An 18,622-nucleotide genomic window follows, 5' to 3' on the forward strand; every position below is an offset into this window, starting at 1 on the left:
TTTGCTTATGGATTATAGTTCCATTTGAATTCTGTTTAATTTGTAAGCCTAAAAAGAAATTAAGCTCATCCATCATGCTCATTTCAAATTCACTCCCCATTAGTTTAGCAAATTTATTACTTAGCTTATCAGTAGTTACTCCAAAGATGATATCATCAACATATATCTGAACTACCAAGAGATCTTTACCTTTTTCTTTCAAGAATAATGTATTGTCAATTTTACCTCTCTTGTATTCATGCTCAAGCAAAACTTTTGATAATCTTTCATAACATGCTCTTGGAGTCTGCTTGAGCCTATAAAGTGCCTTGTCAAGTTTGTACACATGATCAGGATATTCCTGGATTTCAAACCTTGGAGGTTGCTTGAAAAACACTTCTTCTTTGAGATAGTCATTTAGGAAGACACTCTTGACATCCATCTGATGGAGGGTGAATTCCATGAAAGCAGCAAAGGCTATGAGGAGTTTTATTGCTTCTACCCTTGCAACTGGAGCAAAAGCCTCATCATAGTCTATGCCATCCTCTTGACTATATCCTTGAACCACCAATCTTTGTTCCTTGTAATTGTTCCATCTTCATCAAGTTTGTTTCTGAAGACCTATTTTGTGCCAATTACTGATCTGCCCTTGGGTCTTGGTACCAGATGCCAAACTTGAATACTTTCAAATTGGTTGAGTTCATCTTGCATTGAGTTTACCCAATCTGCATCTTGCAAAGCCTCAGCAACATTTTTAGGTTCAATAAGAGATAAGAAAGCATCAAAAGCACAAAGATTTTTTAATGAAGATCTGGTTTTGATTCGAGAGGTCGGATCAGTGATTATGTTCTCAATAGGATGAGAACTTTGATACTTGCAAGATTTCACAACCAATTGGTTTCCTCTTCATGTCCCTTCAATGTTTTGTTGTTGTGGAATGTTCATGGATAGGTTCCCTTGAGGTTTGAGAATCAGCTCCTCTTTTTTCAGTTCCCCCTATCAGGTTGCCGTGAGTAGAAGAACCAGTTCCATCACATGTTCCTTCCTCTGGTATAGCTTCAGTCTGGGCTGTGATTTCATTTAAGTCTCTCACCAGCCCAATTTCTTCATCATCATGTTCCTGTCTCTCAGAAAGAATGTTAGTTTCATCAAAAACTGTTAGCTTCAAGGTTTCACGTATTAATTTTGATGAAAACAAACCAAAATAATTATTAATAAAAGAATATTTACTTGTGGTAATCTTATTTTTGTATAGGAAAGAAAATGTTGGTAAAGATCTAAACAAATATGGGAAAGAGAATATCATGGAGAAAGCTTTTCAATATATTGAAAGGAAAGTTGCTAAAATCATGGAGAAGATCTATTATTTTGTGGAAGGAAGATACTATATGGAAGAGAAACTACAAGGACAAGGAATAATATATTTTTTATGAAAAGATAATATTTATTGGATGTAGTACAATCTATATTATGGAAATAGAATATTTTATAGATACAATATTTATGAGATTTCCTAAGCAGGAAAGAAATTCCCACCGTTACTACTATCATTGAGAATTTCCTAAACATTTCTTGGTTATGAAGATAAATCAAGTAGAATATTTGAAAAAGCAAGACCGTGACCAAGAGTTATCTGCAAAAGGAAAGGATATAAGCAAGAAACAATATTAATTGAATACATAACTGTATACAAGATTGGTGCAAGGAAATAAATGAAAAGAGTCCTAGCATATTGGAATCTCACGTGGAGTGGAATCACTTCAGCATATGGATGGAAGATAGATCCTATAATTACTCCATGATTCATACCCTAATGAAGGATCTGCTGAGAATCATCCAAAAACATAAAGAACTCAATATTCATGATGGACTATTAAAGGAATTAATCTGTTCCTTACAATGTAAGATATGATTGATAGATGGATTGGATTGGGAACAATTCCAAAGATGGTATTGTAGTTAGAAGAATCAATTAAACAAATATGAAGGGATATATTGAGAAATATGCACACACTTCATATCTGAAGAAAGGTTAGAAATTCAAGAAGCCTGTAGCTAATTGAGATTCTACAATCACAAAGTCAAGCACAACAACAAAGCTTCAAAAGGAAAGTCGACATATGCTAAATAGAAGAAGATTCAACATAATCAATCAGGAGATATCCGAGGAAATTATCAGCATGATTTTAGCAACAGACAGGAAATCAAGACTCAAGGATGTGATACAAAGGTCAATACCAATCCAACACTATAAGTATCAGAAATTGAAGAAGAAACATTTACGCAACCTTCTATGCAATTGTCTACCCAACTACAAATTCTTTATTCTACTCTTAACAAGCATTTTACTGTGTACACAGAAGAGAGATGAGAGACTGAAAAATATTGGAGAGGCAGTGTGTCCGAGAGGTTGTGTCATTGTTCGTTTCTTTGATGAGCGACTGAAAATCAAAGGGTCGTTGTTGGTGAGCGAGTGAAAACCAACTCTTGTTCGTTATTGGTGAGAGAGTGAAAACCAGCCCTGTCAACGTTGGTGGTGGTCGCTGAAAACCACTAAGGCTACACAATCCAATTTACAAAGAGCTCTAAAAGACAACACTCTTGCAACCCAAGAGGACTGGATTAGGATACCACATTGATTCCGAACTAATATAAAAATTCTTGGTGTCATTTACTTTATTGCTCTCATATTATATTCCGTTCCTTTACTGTTTATTGTGATTAACACTTGTTTAAATCGAAAGGACTAACAGTTCTGTGCAGGCTGTCTCCGCATAAGTTGACTAGGTCTGAAGAGTAGTCGACTAGAGATTTAAAAAGGCTACAATTCACCCCCTCTTGTACTATCAATTGGTATCAGAGCATGTCTCACATCTTTTTTTTTTTGTTTTGCTTAACAGCAAGTGAGAAAAGATCCATGGCAGGTCATCAAATTATTGGAATCGTACTTCAAGAGGGATACTCAACAAGAAGGCCACCGTACTTCAATAGTCAATCCTATAGCCATTGGAAAGAAAGAATGAAGGTTTATGTTCAATGAATAGGTTATCGAGCCTAGCTAGTTATTCATAATGGACCAAGACTTATTCCGAACAACAGTGATGGAAAGAATCTTGTAAAAAGGGACATCCATATTTGACTACACAAAACAACAATTAGATATTATGCAAACAAATGCTAGAGCAATCAACATGCTCTATTGTGCGATTAGCGAAGAAGAATATAAGAGAATATGAACCTGTGAGACTGCTAAAGATATATGGGACAGATTGGAAAATATCCACGGGGACACCAACAATGTTAAGAAAACCGAATCCACGTCAACTCTTGAAGAATCCGAAAATGGTGAAGATTGAGAAGACTCGACTGTGATACCCAGGGCGAGAAATAGGAAGAGTGGAAAGAAGCAGAATAAAAAATCTCAATCCATCCAGAATCATCAAAAGAATCGGAAGAATGAGTTTCAACAACAAGAGAACATATGCTGCTACAAATGTGGTAAACCTAGACATATGAAATTAAAATGTCCCAGCCTCAAGAAGAAAAATCATAGAATCTCAACTTGAAGAGATGAGGATGATCAAGAAGAAATGACAAACATATGTCTCGTGAAAAGAGGAGAAACCGACAAGGTGTGCTTTAATACTATTCTAGATTGCAATCTCAAGAAAAAGAATCACAAATCCAAGAGAGACGAGGATGAATTTGAATAAGGAAACAACCACAAAAGAATTGAGAATCAATATTTCATGGAAATGGAAAAAATTAACAAGGCATCTCCCACTCCTATTATGGATTGCGGTAAATGTGATGAATTGCAGGATAATATCGTATTGGTTCTCAATGACCTTGAGAAAGTTCCAAATGGATATAATTAGTTGAGTAAGGAGAAGAAGAATTGGGAGATCCAACTTGAAGAATATAACAAGTTGAGACATGAGAAGAAAAATTGGGAGATCCAGCTTGAAGAATATAACAAGTTGAAAAATGAAAAGAAAGACTGGGATATTCAACTTAAAGAATATCTGCTGGAGAACAACTTACTTCAAGAAACTTAGCCAAACACCCTCTAAATTTTGAACTAAACTTTTCTAGGACAATTCTTTTAGTTCTGGAACCACTTTTTCGTCCTCCTTTTATTCTGATTAGTTGTCTCATCAAATATTCTCAAAGATGTGATTCATTGACAAATGAGACTCAACCGATATGGAACGTGGATTTTTACTTTGTACCTTTAGTTTGGTATATGGATTAGATGGGATAAGGTGTGGAATTAAAATATACCGTGTTTCGTTGACGAGTTTAATATTGGATATTTCATCTAATCTAGTCACCTTATTCAATAAAACTTGGGACTATTTTATCTCACTTCCTCACTGGGATAAATTTATCCAGAGATTATAATTCCAGAGCTATAATTCAAAGATAATTTAGTCCGCTTACCAAGCGACTTTATTGTTGAGGATACAATGCAAGTGTTTAATACGCATATATTGTAGGCATTAAAAAGGAAAACTCAGCGATACATAAGATAGGGACAACTTTTGTTTTGCTGATATAAAATGGCAAACTGCTACCTATGTTGTGTCGAAATCCGATTGGCAGTACGAAAGAGAATACCATGGAGAAATCTTTTCAACATCTTGAAAGGAAAGTTGCTAAAATCATGGAGAAGATCTATTATTTTGTGGAAGGAAAATACTATATGGAAGGATACTACAAGGCCAAGGAAGATTATATTTTCTATGGAAAGAAAATATATTATGGATGTAGTACAATCTATATTATGGAAAGAGAATATTATATAGATACAGTATTTATAAGATTTCCTAAGCATGAAAGAAATTCCCACTATTACTATATGATTGAATTCCCTAAACATTTCTTGGTTATGGAGATAAATCAAGCAGAATATTTGAAAAAGCAAAATCGTGACAAAGAGTTATCTCCAAAAGGAAAGGATATAAGCAAGAAACAATATTAATTGAATACACAACTGTATACAAGATTGGTGCAAGGAAAATAAATGGAAAGAGTCCTAGCATATTGGAATCTCACGTGGAGTGGAATTACTTCAGCCTATGAATGAGGATAGATCCTATAATCACTCCATGATTCATACCCTAATGAAGGATCTGCTGAGAATCATCCAAAAACAAAAAGAATTCCATATTCATGATGGACTATTAAAGGAATTAATCTGTTCCTTACAATGTAAGATATGATTGATAGATGGAATGGATTCGGAAAGATTCCAAAGATGGTATTGCAATTAGAAGAATCAAGTAAACCAATATGAAGGGATATATTGACAAATATGCACACACTACATATCTGAAGAAAGGTTTGAAATTCAAGAAGCCTATAGCTAATTGAGCTTCTACAATCACAAAGTCAAGCACTACAACGAAGCTCAAAGGGGAAGCCGACATCTGCTGAATAGAAAAAGCTTCAACATAATCCAACAGGAGATATCCGAGGAAATTATCATCGTGATTTTAGCAACAGACAGGAAATCAAGACTCAAGGATGTGATGCAAAGGTCATTACGAAGCCAACACTATAAGTATGAGAAATTGAAGAAGAAACGTTTATGCAACCTTCTATACAGTTGTCTACCCAACTACAAGTTCTTTATTCTACTCTTAACAAGCATTGTAATTCACTTTTAGATTTACTGTGTACACAAAAAAGAGAAGAGAAACTGAAAAATATTGGAGAGGCAGTGCGTCCGAGAGGTTTTATCATTGTTCGTTTCTTTGGTGAGCGAGTGAAAATCAAAGGGTCGTTGTTGGTGAGCGAGTGAAAACCAACTCTTGTTCATTGGTTGTGAGCGAGTGAAAACCAACCCTGTCAACATTGGTGGTGGTTGCTGAAAACCACAAAGGCTATACTCAACTCAATTTACAAAGAGCTCTAAAAGACAATACTCTTGCAACCCAAGAGGACTGGATTATGAAACCACATCGGTTCTGAACCAGTATAAAAATTCATAGTGTCATTTACTTTATCTCTCTCATATTATATTTTTTTCCTTTACTGTTTATTGTGATTAGCACTCTTTAAATCAAAAGGACTAACAGCTCTATACAGGCTGTCTCCGCATAAGTCGACTAGGTCTGAAGAGTAGTCGACTAGAAATTTAAAAAGGCTACAACTCACCCCCTCTTGTACTTTCAATTGGTATCAGAGCAGGTCTCACATCTTTATTTAATTTTTTGCTTAACAGCAAGTGAAAGAAGATCCATGGAAGGTCATCAAATTATTGGAACCGTACTTCAAGAGGGATACTCAACAAGAAGTCCACCGTACTTCAATAGTCAATACTATAGCCACTAGAAAGAAAGAATGAAGGTTTATGTTCAATCAATAGATTATCGAGCCTGGCTAGTTATTTAGAATGGACCAAGACTTATTCCGAACAACAGTGATGGAAAGAATCTGGTAAAAAGGGCATCCATATTTGACTACACAAAAGAACAATTGGATATTATGCAAACAAATGCTAGAGCAATCAACATGCTCTATTGTGCGATTAGTGAAGAAGAATGTAAGAGAATATGCACCTGTGAGACTGCTAAAGATACATGGACAGATTGGAAAATATCTATGGGGACGCCAATAAACTTAAAAAAATTAAATCCACGTCAACTCTTGAAGAACCTAAAAATGGTGAAGATCGAGAAGAATTAGCCGTGATACCCAGGACGAGAAAAAGGAAGAGTAGAAAGAAGCAGAATCGAAAACCTCAATCCATCTAGAATCATCAAAAGAATCGGAAGAATGAGGTTTAACAACAAGAGAATATATGCTGCTACAAATGTGGTAAACCTGGACATATGAAATTTAAAATGTCCCAACCTCAAGAAGAAAAATCATAGGATCTCAACTTGGAGCGACGAGGATGATCAAGAAGAAATGGCAAACATATGTCTCAAGAAAAGAGGAGAAACTGACGAGGTGTGCTTTAATTCTATTCTGGATTATGATCTCAAGAAAAAGAATCACAAATCCTGGAGTGACAAGGATGAATCTAAAGAAGAAAACAATCACGAAAGAATGAAGATTCGATGTTTCATGGCAATGGGAAAATTAACAAGGTATATCCCACTCATACTACGTATTGCGATAAATGTGATGAATTGCAGGATAATATCGTATAGGTTCTCAATGACATTGAGAAAGTTTTAAATGGATATAATAAGTTGAGGAAGGAGAAGAAGAATTGGGTGATCCAACATGAAGAATATAAAAAGTTGACACATGAGAAGAAAGATTGGGAGATCCAACTTGAAGAATATAACAAGTTGAAAAATGAAAAGAAAGACTGGGATATTCAGCTTAAAGAATATTTGATGGAGAACAACTTACATAAAGAAGAAAATTTTAAGCTTCGCAAACAAATAAGCAGCTTGAACAACTGCCCCAGCCACTACTTTGATCGATCATAGTCGTTTCTTTGGCTTAACAGTTATAAGTCGACTGAAAAAGGATATACTGGTAAACGTCTTACTTTGAACAAGTTGACTGACGAAAGTTCCAAGTCAACTAATATGGCTGCTGCAGGTAAACACTCTTCTTCTCATATTACATGCCACAATTGTGGCAATTATGGACATAAAGTTTTTGCATGCAATTATGCCAAAAGTTATGTTAGATCAAAATATATTTGGAGACCAAAACAGTTACATGCATCTCGAATTGTACAATCTACTAACCATGAAGGACCCAAAAAGATTTGGGTACCAAAAATAAATTAATCTTTTTTGCAGTAATTTTGAGTCCAGCCATAAAAAGGGAAAAATGACATTTGCATAATGGCTGGTCAAGGCACATGCTTAAAGATGCTTCAAAGTTCATACATACTCTATATATGATGAAGGAACTATTACATATGATGGTAAAGCTTAAGTCATTGGTATCACTAAAGGTTATTCAAGTTCTTTCGGATGATTTACAAGATGATACGTATCTAGTATCATTTTTTGTTTGTAATATGATATGTACAACTACATATTACTTGAATCAGCTAGTTGCAACATAATACTATTATGTTTGGTGTTTATCTTATCCTTGACTTAGAGATTTTGAATAAGAACGAATTTATATCTTGCATGAACCATGCCATTTGTATAAGCATTAGGATAAGCAAACATGCATGCATGTATTCCTTCCATGTAGTTGTGAGCTTAAGATAATTTGTGAAAAGAATTACTTCTTATATCCATTCTCTTAGTGAAAGTTTCAATACTTCATTCAAATCTGAGAAAATTGTTTAGCCTTGATGCCTCAGTAACTTGTGGATGTGGAGATACTCGACTATTCCTATGACTCAAAAGCTTGGAAGGTACTTATATATGTTTCTATTGATGATTATCCTTGCTTTTACATAGGTCATATTTTTGAATAAGAAAATGACGCATTTGCAGTGATCATCGATGTGAGTTTTAATAGTATTTGTTTGAAATTTTCTTGCAACAAGCATGATCTTCACATTTTTTAGTTTGTGCCTCAATTAAAAGCAAGCTTGAAAAGAAAGCATCATATTTTGCATAAATGTCATCATTGGCTTATATGTGCTTTAATATTTTTCATTGGATCTTATCTTGAATGAAAGCCTGTCTAAGATAAGGGAAGAAAAATCAATTTTTAGTTATTTTATTTTCTTTGGTTGCAAATATCTTGGTAAGACTCTTGGTATATCCTTTATTCATTATTATGAAATTCAGAATATTAGTTATAGAGAAATCTCAACATGCGCATTCTCTTTACACTAATTTTTTTCTAAGCAAATTGTGAATAAGGATGGAGAACCTGCAATGGATAGCTTGGAATAATATACTAATGACACATCACTAGTTGAACTAGACAGTCATGAAGAAGCATTAAACGATGATGGTGGATTCTAGCAATGCAAAATTTGTTGAGCGAAGTTGAAAGAAAAAAAATATGGAAATCCAGTACCAAGAAAAGGAACTGCAATTATGGATATCTAAAGCTTGATAAGATTGGTAAGGTTGTGAAAATTATGTGTAAACTTGTAGCCCAAGGTTTCACAACAAGAAGGTTTGTTTCTTCCTAGAGAATTTTGTTAGAACATCATTTTACGCAACCTTCTATACAATTGTCTACCCAACTACAAGTTTTTTATTTCTACTCTTGACAAGTATTGTAATTCACTTTTAGATTTACTGTGTACATAAAAGATAGAAGAGAGACTGAAAAATATTGGAGAGGCAGTGTTTCCGAGAGGTTGTGTCATTGTTTGTTTCTTTGGTGAGCGAATGAAAACCAAAGGGTCGTTGTTGGTGAGCGAGTGAAAACCAACTCTTGTTCGTATTGGTGAGCGAGTGAAAACCAACCCTATCAACGTTGGTGGTGGTCGCTGAAAACCACAAAGGCTATACTCAATTAAATTTACAAAGAGCTCTAAAAGACAAAACTCTTGCAACCCAAGAGGACTGGATTAAGATACCACATTGGTTCCGAACCACTATAAAAATTCCTGGTGTCATTTAATTTATCTCTCTCATATTATATTCTTTTTTTTATTGTTTATTGTGATTAACTTGTTTAAATCGAAAGGACTAACAGTTATGTGCAGGTTGTCTCCGCATAAGTCGACTAGGTCTCAAGAGTAGTCGATTAGAAATTTATAAAGGCTACAATTCACCCCTGCCCTCTTTTACTTTCAAAAATCGCATGAACACTTTCTTCTACACACATAGTTCTTTCGTTATAGACCTCATAAGCTTTACTATGTGAAGAATATCCCAAGAATACTCCCTCATCGCTTCTGGGAACAAACTTACCTAGGGAGTCTTTACCATTATTATGCACAAAGAACTTGCATCCAAATGCCCTAAGATAGGATATGTTTGATTTTCTCCCTTTAAGTAACTCATAGGGAGTCTTCTCTACAAGAGATCTAGTCATGCATCTATTTATGATGTAGCATGCACTATTTACAGCTTCTGCCCAGAAGCTATGAGGCAGTTTACTAGAAAGAAGCATAGTCCTAGCCATATCTTCAAGTGTCCTATTCTTTCTTGCAACTACTCAATTTTGTTGTGGAGTCCTAGGAGCAGAGAAGTTGTGATCTATGCCATGCTCATCACAAAATTTAGCAAATTTAGCATTTTCAAATTCAGTGCCATGATCAGACCTAATTGATACAAGTTGATTACCTAGTTGTTCCTGAGTTTTTCTAACAAAAGAAGTGAACATGTCAAATGCTTCATACTTAGATGTTAAAAACAATATCCAAGTAAACCTAGAATAATCATCAACAAGCACCATCGCATATCTTTTACCACATCTGCTTAAAGTTCTCATTGGACCACAGAGATCCATATGGACCAGTTCCATCGTCCTGGTGGTACTTATCATTTTCTTGAATTTAAAAGAGGATCATACCTGCTTCCCCCTTGCACAAGCCTCACAAACTTTGTCTTCCTTGAACTTGATGTTAAGCAACCCTAACACTAGGTCCTTGGAAACTAATTTGTTGAGTTAACTCAGACTTGCATGTCCAAGTCTCTTGTGCCAAAGGAGGGGATCATTGTCCAACACACTTAAACAAGTGAGTTCATTTTCTGAAAGTGTGGACAGATCTACAATATAAATATTATTTACTCTTTTTCCCTACAAAATAATCTTATCGGTGATAAGATTTATCACAAAACATTTGGTAGAGGTGAATGCTACCAAGTTACCTCTATCACACAGTTGTGATACACTGATTAGACTGTATTTTAAGCCATCTATCAAGTAGACATTTTCATAGAGTGAGAATCCGTCTTACCTACCTTTCCAACCCCAATGATCTCACCTTTCTTTCCATTTCCAAAGGAGACATTACCTCCTTTGAGGTCCTCTAGTAAAAGGAACTGGTTCTTGCTTCCTGTCATATGCTTTGAGCAACCACTATCCATATACCAGATTTGACTGATCCCCTTCACTTGGACCTGCAAAAGAAAATCAGGGGTTAATCTGAGGAATCCAAACTAGTTTGGGTCCCTTTCTATAGGCAAAAGGATGAATCAAATTCTTTTTAGCCCAACTTGGTAGCTTATTCTTCCCTTGAACAAATTCTTTGTTCTTTCGGCTTGCCTTTTCTTTTGCATTGAATTCACTTTTGTAGTCACCAGTTTTACCACAGTGAGTATAAATCTTGTTCTCAAGAAGTGTAAGGTACTTGCTTTTGGGATCCCATTTTAGGTGGAAGATTCCCAAGGCCAAAAACTGTTCTATTGCTACTATGATGTTCCTGTAGCCATGAAAGTGCATCGGAGGACCTGTTCCATTTACAAGTTCTGTCTAGTTCATGCTTGACCTTGCCTAGATCCTTCTTCAAAATTCTTACCTACTCATCCTTCTTATATAACTCATCTTTTAGTTTACCTACATTTTCTTCTAGAGTGAGTTGTGTGTAGTTAACTGTCTTCTTACTTGTTTCTAATTTCAGTTTTAGGTTTTCAGATATAAGTTCTAGGACATTTGATTCAAGTGTATGAACCTGGTTCGTTAAAGCAGTATTTTCACTTACAATCTCACTAACCCTAAGTTCCAGGTTCTTACACTTTGCTTTCAAAATCACAGATTCCTTAGACAGTCGTTCCTTTTCATTATTTACATCCTCAGATTCATCAGTAAAATCTAGAAGTAACTCAGATAGCTTTTCTTTAGATAAAAATTTAATCTTGTCTTTGAAATGAATTACACTTACCTCAGATTCCTCATCAGATTCTCCAATGGCCATAAGTGCTTGTTCATCTCCATCTTCATTATCTGTGTTTTATCCCCAAGCAGCAACCATAACCTTTGTTGATCATTTGTTCTTCTTGGGTCGAACCTGTTCCTTCTTCCTGTTTCTTCATTCAGCTCTTTCCTTCTTCCATTCAATTTCCTATTGAGGGCAGTTTTTAATGTGGTTATCAGTCTTCCCACACTTGTAGAAACCCTCATCGGTATGTTTTTCAGGAACCCTTGGTTTACTGTAGCTTCCACTTCTTGAAGGACCCTTTCCTCTCATTAGGTACTTCTTGAAATCCTTTGTGATCATAGCCATTTCATCATTTTCTAGTTCAGAACCTTCAGTGATTCTGAGTGCCAGGCTATTTTCCTTCTTGGGTACATCCATCTTCATGGTTTTCCTTCTAAGTTCATAAGCAATGAGATTTCCAATTAACTCATCCAACTTAAGAGTGGCAATGTTCTTTGATTCCTGAATGGCAGTGATTTTGCTCTCCCAAGTGACTTGCAGAACCCTTGTCAAAATCTTCTCAACTCTGTCTTATTCAGAAATAATTCTTCCAAGAGACTTAAGCTCATTTGTCAGTATGATGAACCTAGTATACATCTCTTGGATGGTTTCCCCTTCTTTCATGGTGAAATTCTCATATTGAGAATATAGTAGTGTTCCTCTAGACCTCTTCACTTAAGGTGTTCCTTCATGAGCCACTTGCAAAGTGTCCCAAATTTCCTTAGCAGTGGTACCACTTTGAATTTTTGATGTACTCGTGTGGACCAAGTCACACACAAGCCATTTCTTGGCCTTAGAATTCTTCTCCCATTTCATCAAGTCCTCAGCATTGCAGTCAGCTCTTGCTTTTGGCAAATCTACTCCTTCAGCATTTTTCTTCATGGTAGCCAGAGGACCATAAGTGATAATGTCCTATAGCTTATAGTCCTTTCCTATGATGAGGTCTCTCATTCTGTTTTTCAACCAGGAGTAAGTACTGGCCATTGAAAAGTGGTGGCCTAGCAGTGGATTGTCCTTCAATTTCCAGGTGGTGCACTCATCTTGATCTTCTCCTAAGGTGTTAGCCTCTTCAAGGATAACCCGCTGTAGTACCAAGTGATGTTTTAACTTCAATACCACACAAGCGGGGGGGAGGGGGGGGGGGTGATTTGTGTGGTGTCAAATTTTTCACTTAAACTGATTATGGAAGGACCTGGTTCTTCTAAGTGTTCCTTAACCTACTATTGCTGAAATAATAAATGCGGAAAGTAAAGGAGACAAGTATTTTACGTGAAAAACACCTGGCTCAAAAGGTGAAAAAACCACGACCTACTTCTCAGTAGAATTTTCCCAAACTCTCCATTAAATCACCGAGCCAAAATCGTCATTTACAAACACCTTTTGTAAATCAATGATTAACTCTAATCCCGTTGTGCAAATAGCTTCTAATTGTTGCGACAATTTCAAGTTAACTCTAACTTGAATACTCTGGGTACCTATTAAAATTGCCTCTAAATAAAGCAAAAAGGTACAATATGAAAACACCAATTGCAATTGAACTAGACTAAAAGACGGACTCTTAGAACTGGTTCTTCTATCTGGTTCAAGTAGCTTCAGGTTTGCACACTTAAATTACACACGAACTACTTGCAAAATGCCTTGCTATTTTGCTCTCAATTCACGTTTAACTTCTGCGCTTGTGCATGCCTGTAAAATGAGAACATCCTGCAATATATAGAGTTAGTAGATTAAGAAATAACTAGAGCTCTAATGCTACTGTTCCTTGGTGAAAGAGTTCTAGTTGATCTCAGCTTCTAACTCCTCCCGTATCTTGGATAGTGTTCGCTTTGATCAAGCAGTCCTTCTCCTTATCACTTATGCAACCTTTTTGATCAGGATATATCAATTATGCCAAGTTAAGCTTATCTCCTTCACGTGCATCCCACATGCTCGAATTTGCCCGTGTCTATGCATACAAGGAATGGACCTGGTTCATGCTTGAGCGTCCTTTATCAATCTTCAAAACAAACCTTCACTTGGGCCAACAGTTGTAGAAATTAATAAAATGGCATTATCCAGCAATTACGTAACTATTTTGAAGACAATTATATGTGTCAAAACAAAAACGCTTCAATGTAACTATCAGCTTATTTCGTCGTCAATCAGCTTTTTATCTGTCCAATATTCGAAATTTATAAATTCAATTCGGTTGCATGGGCAGTAGACAATAGGAGGGGTAAACTGCTTAATTTCCATGGAAAAAAGAATCTTATAATTCGAACTCAAAATATCTTATTAAGGGTAAAAAGATTCAAATTAATCTATCACGTCTCATAGTGGTTTCATACAATCAACTAGACATAAGCAAGGTGATGCTAATCATCGAATTAGAGGTATCCATTTTAACTTTGTTATCTTTTACTCGTATATCTCTATCACATTATAGAAAAATTCTTAAATTAGAGAGAGTTATGGCAAACTATTCCTTTTCTTCTTCTTTTTCTTTTATCAGAAGTTTAAATTAGCCCCCATAAGCGACCTTTCCAAATTGCTTTGAGAAAAATATATTCCTCTTTCGGTTTTTTCACCAAATTAATAAATAGATGACATATGCCTTTTACATATATTTCTATCACTTAATCCTGATTACCTAATGTCTTTTTTCAATGTTAATGTTTGAGCTAGTTTATTACGCACACCTCGGCTATATATCACAAGGTACTTGTTACCTCCCACCAATATACCAAAGCTTACGCAAATAAAAAAAAAATTATACCTTTTTTTTCTTTTCTATCTCGACTAGGAATTGTATCTTGATATCCATGATTTTACCTCAATATATTACAGTACTTAATTATAATTAACTAGTAGTAGTATAGAAAGGGAGCCTTGACGTAACTGGGTAAAGTTGTTATCATGTGATCACGAGATCACGGGTTCGAGCCGTGGAAATAACCTCTTACAGAAATGCATGGTAAAACTGTGTACGATAGACCCTTATGGTCCGACCTTTCCGTACATAACGGGAACTCAGTGCATCCGGCCGCCTTTCTTTTAAACTAATAGTAGTGCTACAATTTAGTATAACTACTGAGTGTGAATAAATATTTTTCAATCTCGCCTCCCTCCTCCCCTCAACTTTTAAAGTTCCTATTACAGTGGAATAGGGAGGATTTGATTGACAGCCTGGTTACTCGTGTCAGATAAACAATACGGATTAACATTTCTCTTTCATTAGACCCTTTCTTTTTGTTTTCCCTTTTTTTTTGGGCTGATATCTTATGACGCCACCAAAGCATCTCTGCTAATTTTTGGCGTTTTCTTCTCTTCTCTCCTCTTATATAAACACACATTTCTCTTTATCAAAATCACAACGAACTAACTAATTGATATCGTACATTCATTTCTTTAATTCTTTACGCAGAGTTTTTCCATCTGCCTCTGCTTTGCTCCCTATTATAACTAATTTTTGAAACTTCGCGGGAAGATTTCAAACTAATTTTCTTTCTGCAAAGATGATTCGAGGGGCTGCAATTTTTCGTAAATTATATCAATCTTCAGCTTTATCTTCAAAGGTTTGTCATGCATTTAATTACTCTTCACATGCTGTTCTTTAAGCTCTATGCATATTTGTGGAATCCGGAAATGTTTTTCAGAAGGAATTTTGTCTCGCTATCCAACACTGTTTAAGATTAAAAATGGACTATATAGGAGAAAAAATATAGGCGAAGAAAGTCGTCTTTCCCTCTTAATGAAAATATTTTCAAGGAAAATATATTTTGGAGTTTGATTGACGGAAAATGAATTATTTTTTGTTAAGCATATCTTTTGTTTCATTACAAACACACCTTTATAACCTTTTCTTTTTTTGCCTTTATCTTAATTAGTCTTTGGAAAATTAAATTTTGGTACGTAATTTGGTCCCCATTTAAGTATTTTCCCCATTGAGGAACAATTTTCCTGCCTTTTTCTGTTTTTTTTTTCATAGATGTTAATAATATACCATATGTTTTGATCGCATACTTTTTCTAATTGCATTTGCAGGTTACAGCAAGATACTATACAGCTCAGGCTGCAACACAGCCTGCATTTTACAGGTAAACTACAGTTGATATATATCAGCAACTAAATATCTTTGAATGAGTCTTAGAATTTTTCTAACTTTAGCAAAAATTAGGCAGTCAACTCAAAACAGAGTCAGCAACATTTGAATTCTACAAATTAACTTGTTGATGTGATCTCAGTGATGACGAGTCTGCGGATATTGACTGGGATAATCTTGGATTCCATTTGATGCAAACAGATTATATGTACGTAACAAAGAGCTCTGAAGATGGAGTTTTTACACAAGGAGAGCTTAATCGTTATGGAAATATCCAATTAAGCCCCTCTGCTGGTGTATTGAACTATGGACAGGTAAATTATTTAAAATTTGGCCAACATTGGCAAATCATTTGTAAAGTAACCTCACAAAAAAACAGGGTTTGTTTGAAGGTACAAAAGCGTATAGAAGAGAGGACGGACGGATATTTCTATTTCGCCCTCATCAGAACGCAATCAGAATGCAGTTTGGTGCAGAAAGAATGTGCATGGCTTCCCCTACCACTGATCAATTTGTCGATGCTGTTAAGCAAACCGCTCTCGCTAACAAGCGTTGGGTAATTATATTATTGCTCTTTAAATTTATACTTCCTCTGTCCTCTAATTTATATGACACTTTTAGCTTTTCAAGATTCCAATTTACGGATGGAGTAACAAAACCTGTCATCCCGTTTAGGTTTGGATTTGTTAATTTATATCATTTGGTTGGTATTAATTTTTAAATTGAAAATGTGCAGATTCCTCCTCCTGGAAAAGGGTCACTTTATATAAGGCCTCTGTTAATAGGGAGTGGACCAATCTTGGGTTTGGCTCCAGCACCTGAGTACACTTTCCTTGTCTATGCCTGCCCTGTTGGGAATTATTTCAAGGTAAGTCCATTTCAAAATCAATACATACAGTTGGCTTTCAGGTGATTATATTAAAAACTTCTAGACATATATACTAGTACTGCCTTTGTTTCAGTTTATGTGAACCTATTTCCTTTTTGGTCCGTTCCAAAAAGAATGACCCCTTTCTAAATTTGGTGATAATTTAGCTTAAAGTTACAATTTACCCTTAATGAGAAACTTTTATAACCACATAAATACTCTGACCCCTTTTTGACTTGTTTTAGACCGCAAATTCCAAAAGTCTTCATTTTTTCTTACCCCGTGCCCAGTCAAACAGGTTCACATAAATTGGAACGGAGGGAGTAATATTTCTTTTTAAAGTATAAGGCCTCAAAAGTATTTCATATACTACTACTATTTAATTTCACTAAGTAAAGTTTTTAATGAATGTATTGCAATTGTAGCAAGGAACAGCGCCACTGAACTTGTATGTAGAGGAAGACGTTCATCGTGCCTCACGTGGTGGAGCTGGTGGAGTCAAAAGCATTACTAATTATGCTCCTGTAAATATACATCCCTTCTTTTTCTTGGATATATATCAATATATATAGGAGTATTTACTAATTATGATGTTAAAATTGTAGATGTAAATAACTACTCAAATTAAATTTGTATGGATTATTAATGTAGGTTTTAAAAGCGATGAAGAATGCAAAGGAGAAGGGATATTCAGATGTACTATATCTTGACGCAGTAACTAAGAAATATATTGAAGAGGTTTCCTCATGTAATATTTTCCTTGTTAAGGGAAATGTAGTTTCAACTCCAATAGCCAAAGGAACTATTCTTGAAGGAGTGACACGAAAAAGCATTATGGAGATTGCACTTGATCTAGGTTACAAGGTTGAAGAACGTTTAATTGAAGCTGATGAATTGATTACTGCTGATGAGGTTTTCTGTACGGGAACTGCAGTTGGTGTTGCTCCTGTTGGAAGTATTACTTACAAAGGCCAAAGGTAAAATTCTTCATTAACAAATCGCTAGTAATAGCGCGGACTAACCACTTTTCTGTCTTATAATTAAATGTCATACATGGAGTTTCAAATTTCACATGTGAAACTTCATGATAATGTCCTGAAGTTTCACCTGCCAAATCCGAAATTCCATGACAATGACTATTTTTCAACTGTACGGATTAAAAAGTGGCAATTTGTGAATTTTAACCAAAAAAACAATATGCATTCCAATAGATAAAAATAAAAAGGCCTCCCTTTGACGAAAAAGATCAATGATGTTTAGTCAGCGCCAAAGATTGTTTTCTCGGATTTCTTGGCATTTTTTAGCTCAGATATAAAACGATCAAATGGTGTTCGATATTATATTGCTACTTGTGATTGCCATCTTTTTTCACGTTCCTTCTCAATATTTATTGAAAGATTTAATAGTTGTGTTTTTGCTGGTGCAGGATTGAATATAAAATAAGCTCAGACCTAACGTGCAAGCAATTTTATTCGAGATTAGTAGGGATTCAAAGAGGTGTTATCGCCGATGAAAGGGACTGGATCGTTGAGATTGAATGATCTATTTTTAGCTATTCTTTTTGTGATCATATTAGTGCGTGATCGAGTAAGTTGTATATGATAATCAACAATATGGTACTAAAAATCTTTGATGATATATGAAATTATACGAGCGATTGTTATAATAACAACTATTACGTTTCAGTTCCATGCAAGTTTTGGGTCGATTATTTAAAGGGAAAATACATAAGATACACCTTGTACTTGCTTGAAAAAATCAATTTTACACTTAACCTTTACACGTGCTATTACCACCCTTTATAGTGAATTTAATATCACCCCAAAAGCTGATGTGGCAAAAATAAAAAATGAATAAAAATGAAGCGCAATATCAAATTTAAAGCAAAATTTTTCCGCCTTCTCTTCATTTTTAATTCCCCCCCCCCCCC

The 18,622-nt window shown here is 35.2% G+C and overlaps 1 protein-coding gene across 1 annotated transcript; it reads left to right on the plus strand.

The window, feature by feature from the left end:
* The first annotated feature begins 15,083 nt into the window (after positions 1-15,083).
* Positions 15,084-18,381, plus strand: LOC109207780 (branched-chain-amino-acid aminotransferase 2, chloroplastic-like). Its single transcript, XM_019370769.1, has 8 exons — positions 15,084-15,297; positions 15,767-15,819; positions 15,967-16,138; positions 16,204-16,380; positions 16,561-16,692; positions 17,118-17,216; positions 17,344-17,669; positions 18,119-18,381. The coding sequence occupies exons 1-8, from the start codon at positions 15,238-15,240 to the stop codon at positions 18,231-18,233; spliced, it is 1,134 nt and encodes a 377-aa protein (XP_019226314.1). The 5' UTR covers positions 15,084-15,237; the 3' UTR covers positions 18,234-18,381.
* The last annotated feature ends 241 nt before the right edge of the window (positions 18,382-18,622 follow it).

The sequence above is a fragment of the Nicotiana attenuata genome, unplaced genomic scaffold (genome assembly GCF_001879085.1).
Source record: "Nicotiana attenuata strain UT unplaced genomic scaffold, NIATTr2, whole genome shotgun sequence".
NCBI lineage: Eukaryota > Viridiplantae > Streptophyta > Magnoliopsida > Solanales > Solanaceae > Nicotiana > Nicotiana attenuata.

Bases quoted from the DNA above. Each gene is read 5' to 3' on its own strand.
- LOC109207780 (XM_019370769.1), top strand. From the start codon at position 15,238: ATGATTCGAGGGGCTGCAATTTTTCGTAAATTATATCAATCTTCAGCT. The intron at 15,298-15,766 runs GTTTGTCATGCA...TTGCATTTGCAG, and splicing joins CTTCAGCTTTATCTTCAAAG to GTTACAGCAAGATACTATAC. The intron at 16,693-17,117 runs GTAAGTCCATTT...TTGCAATTGTAG, and splicing joins CTGTTGGGAATTATTTCAAG to CAAGGAACAGCGCCACTGAA.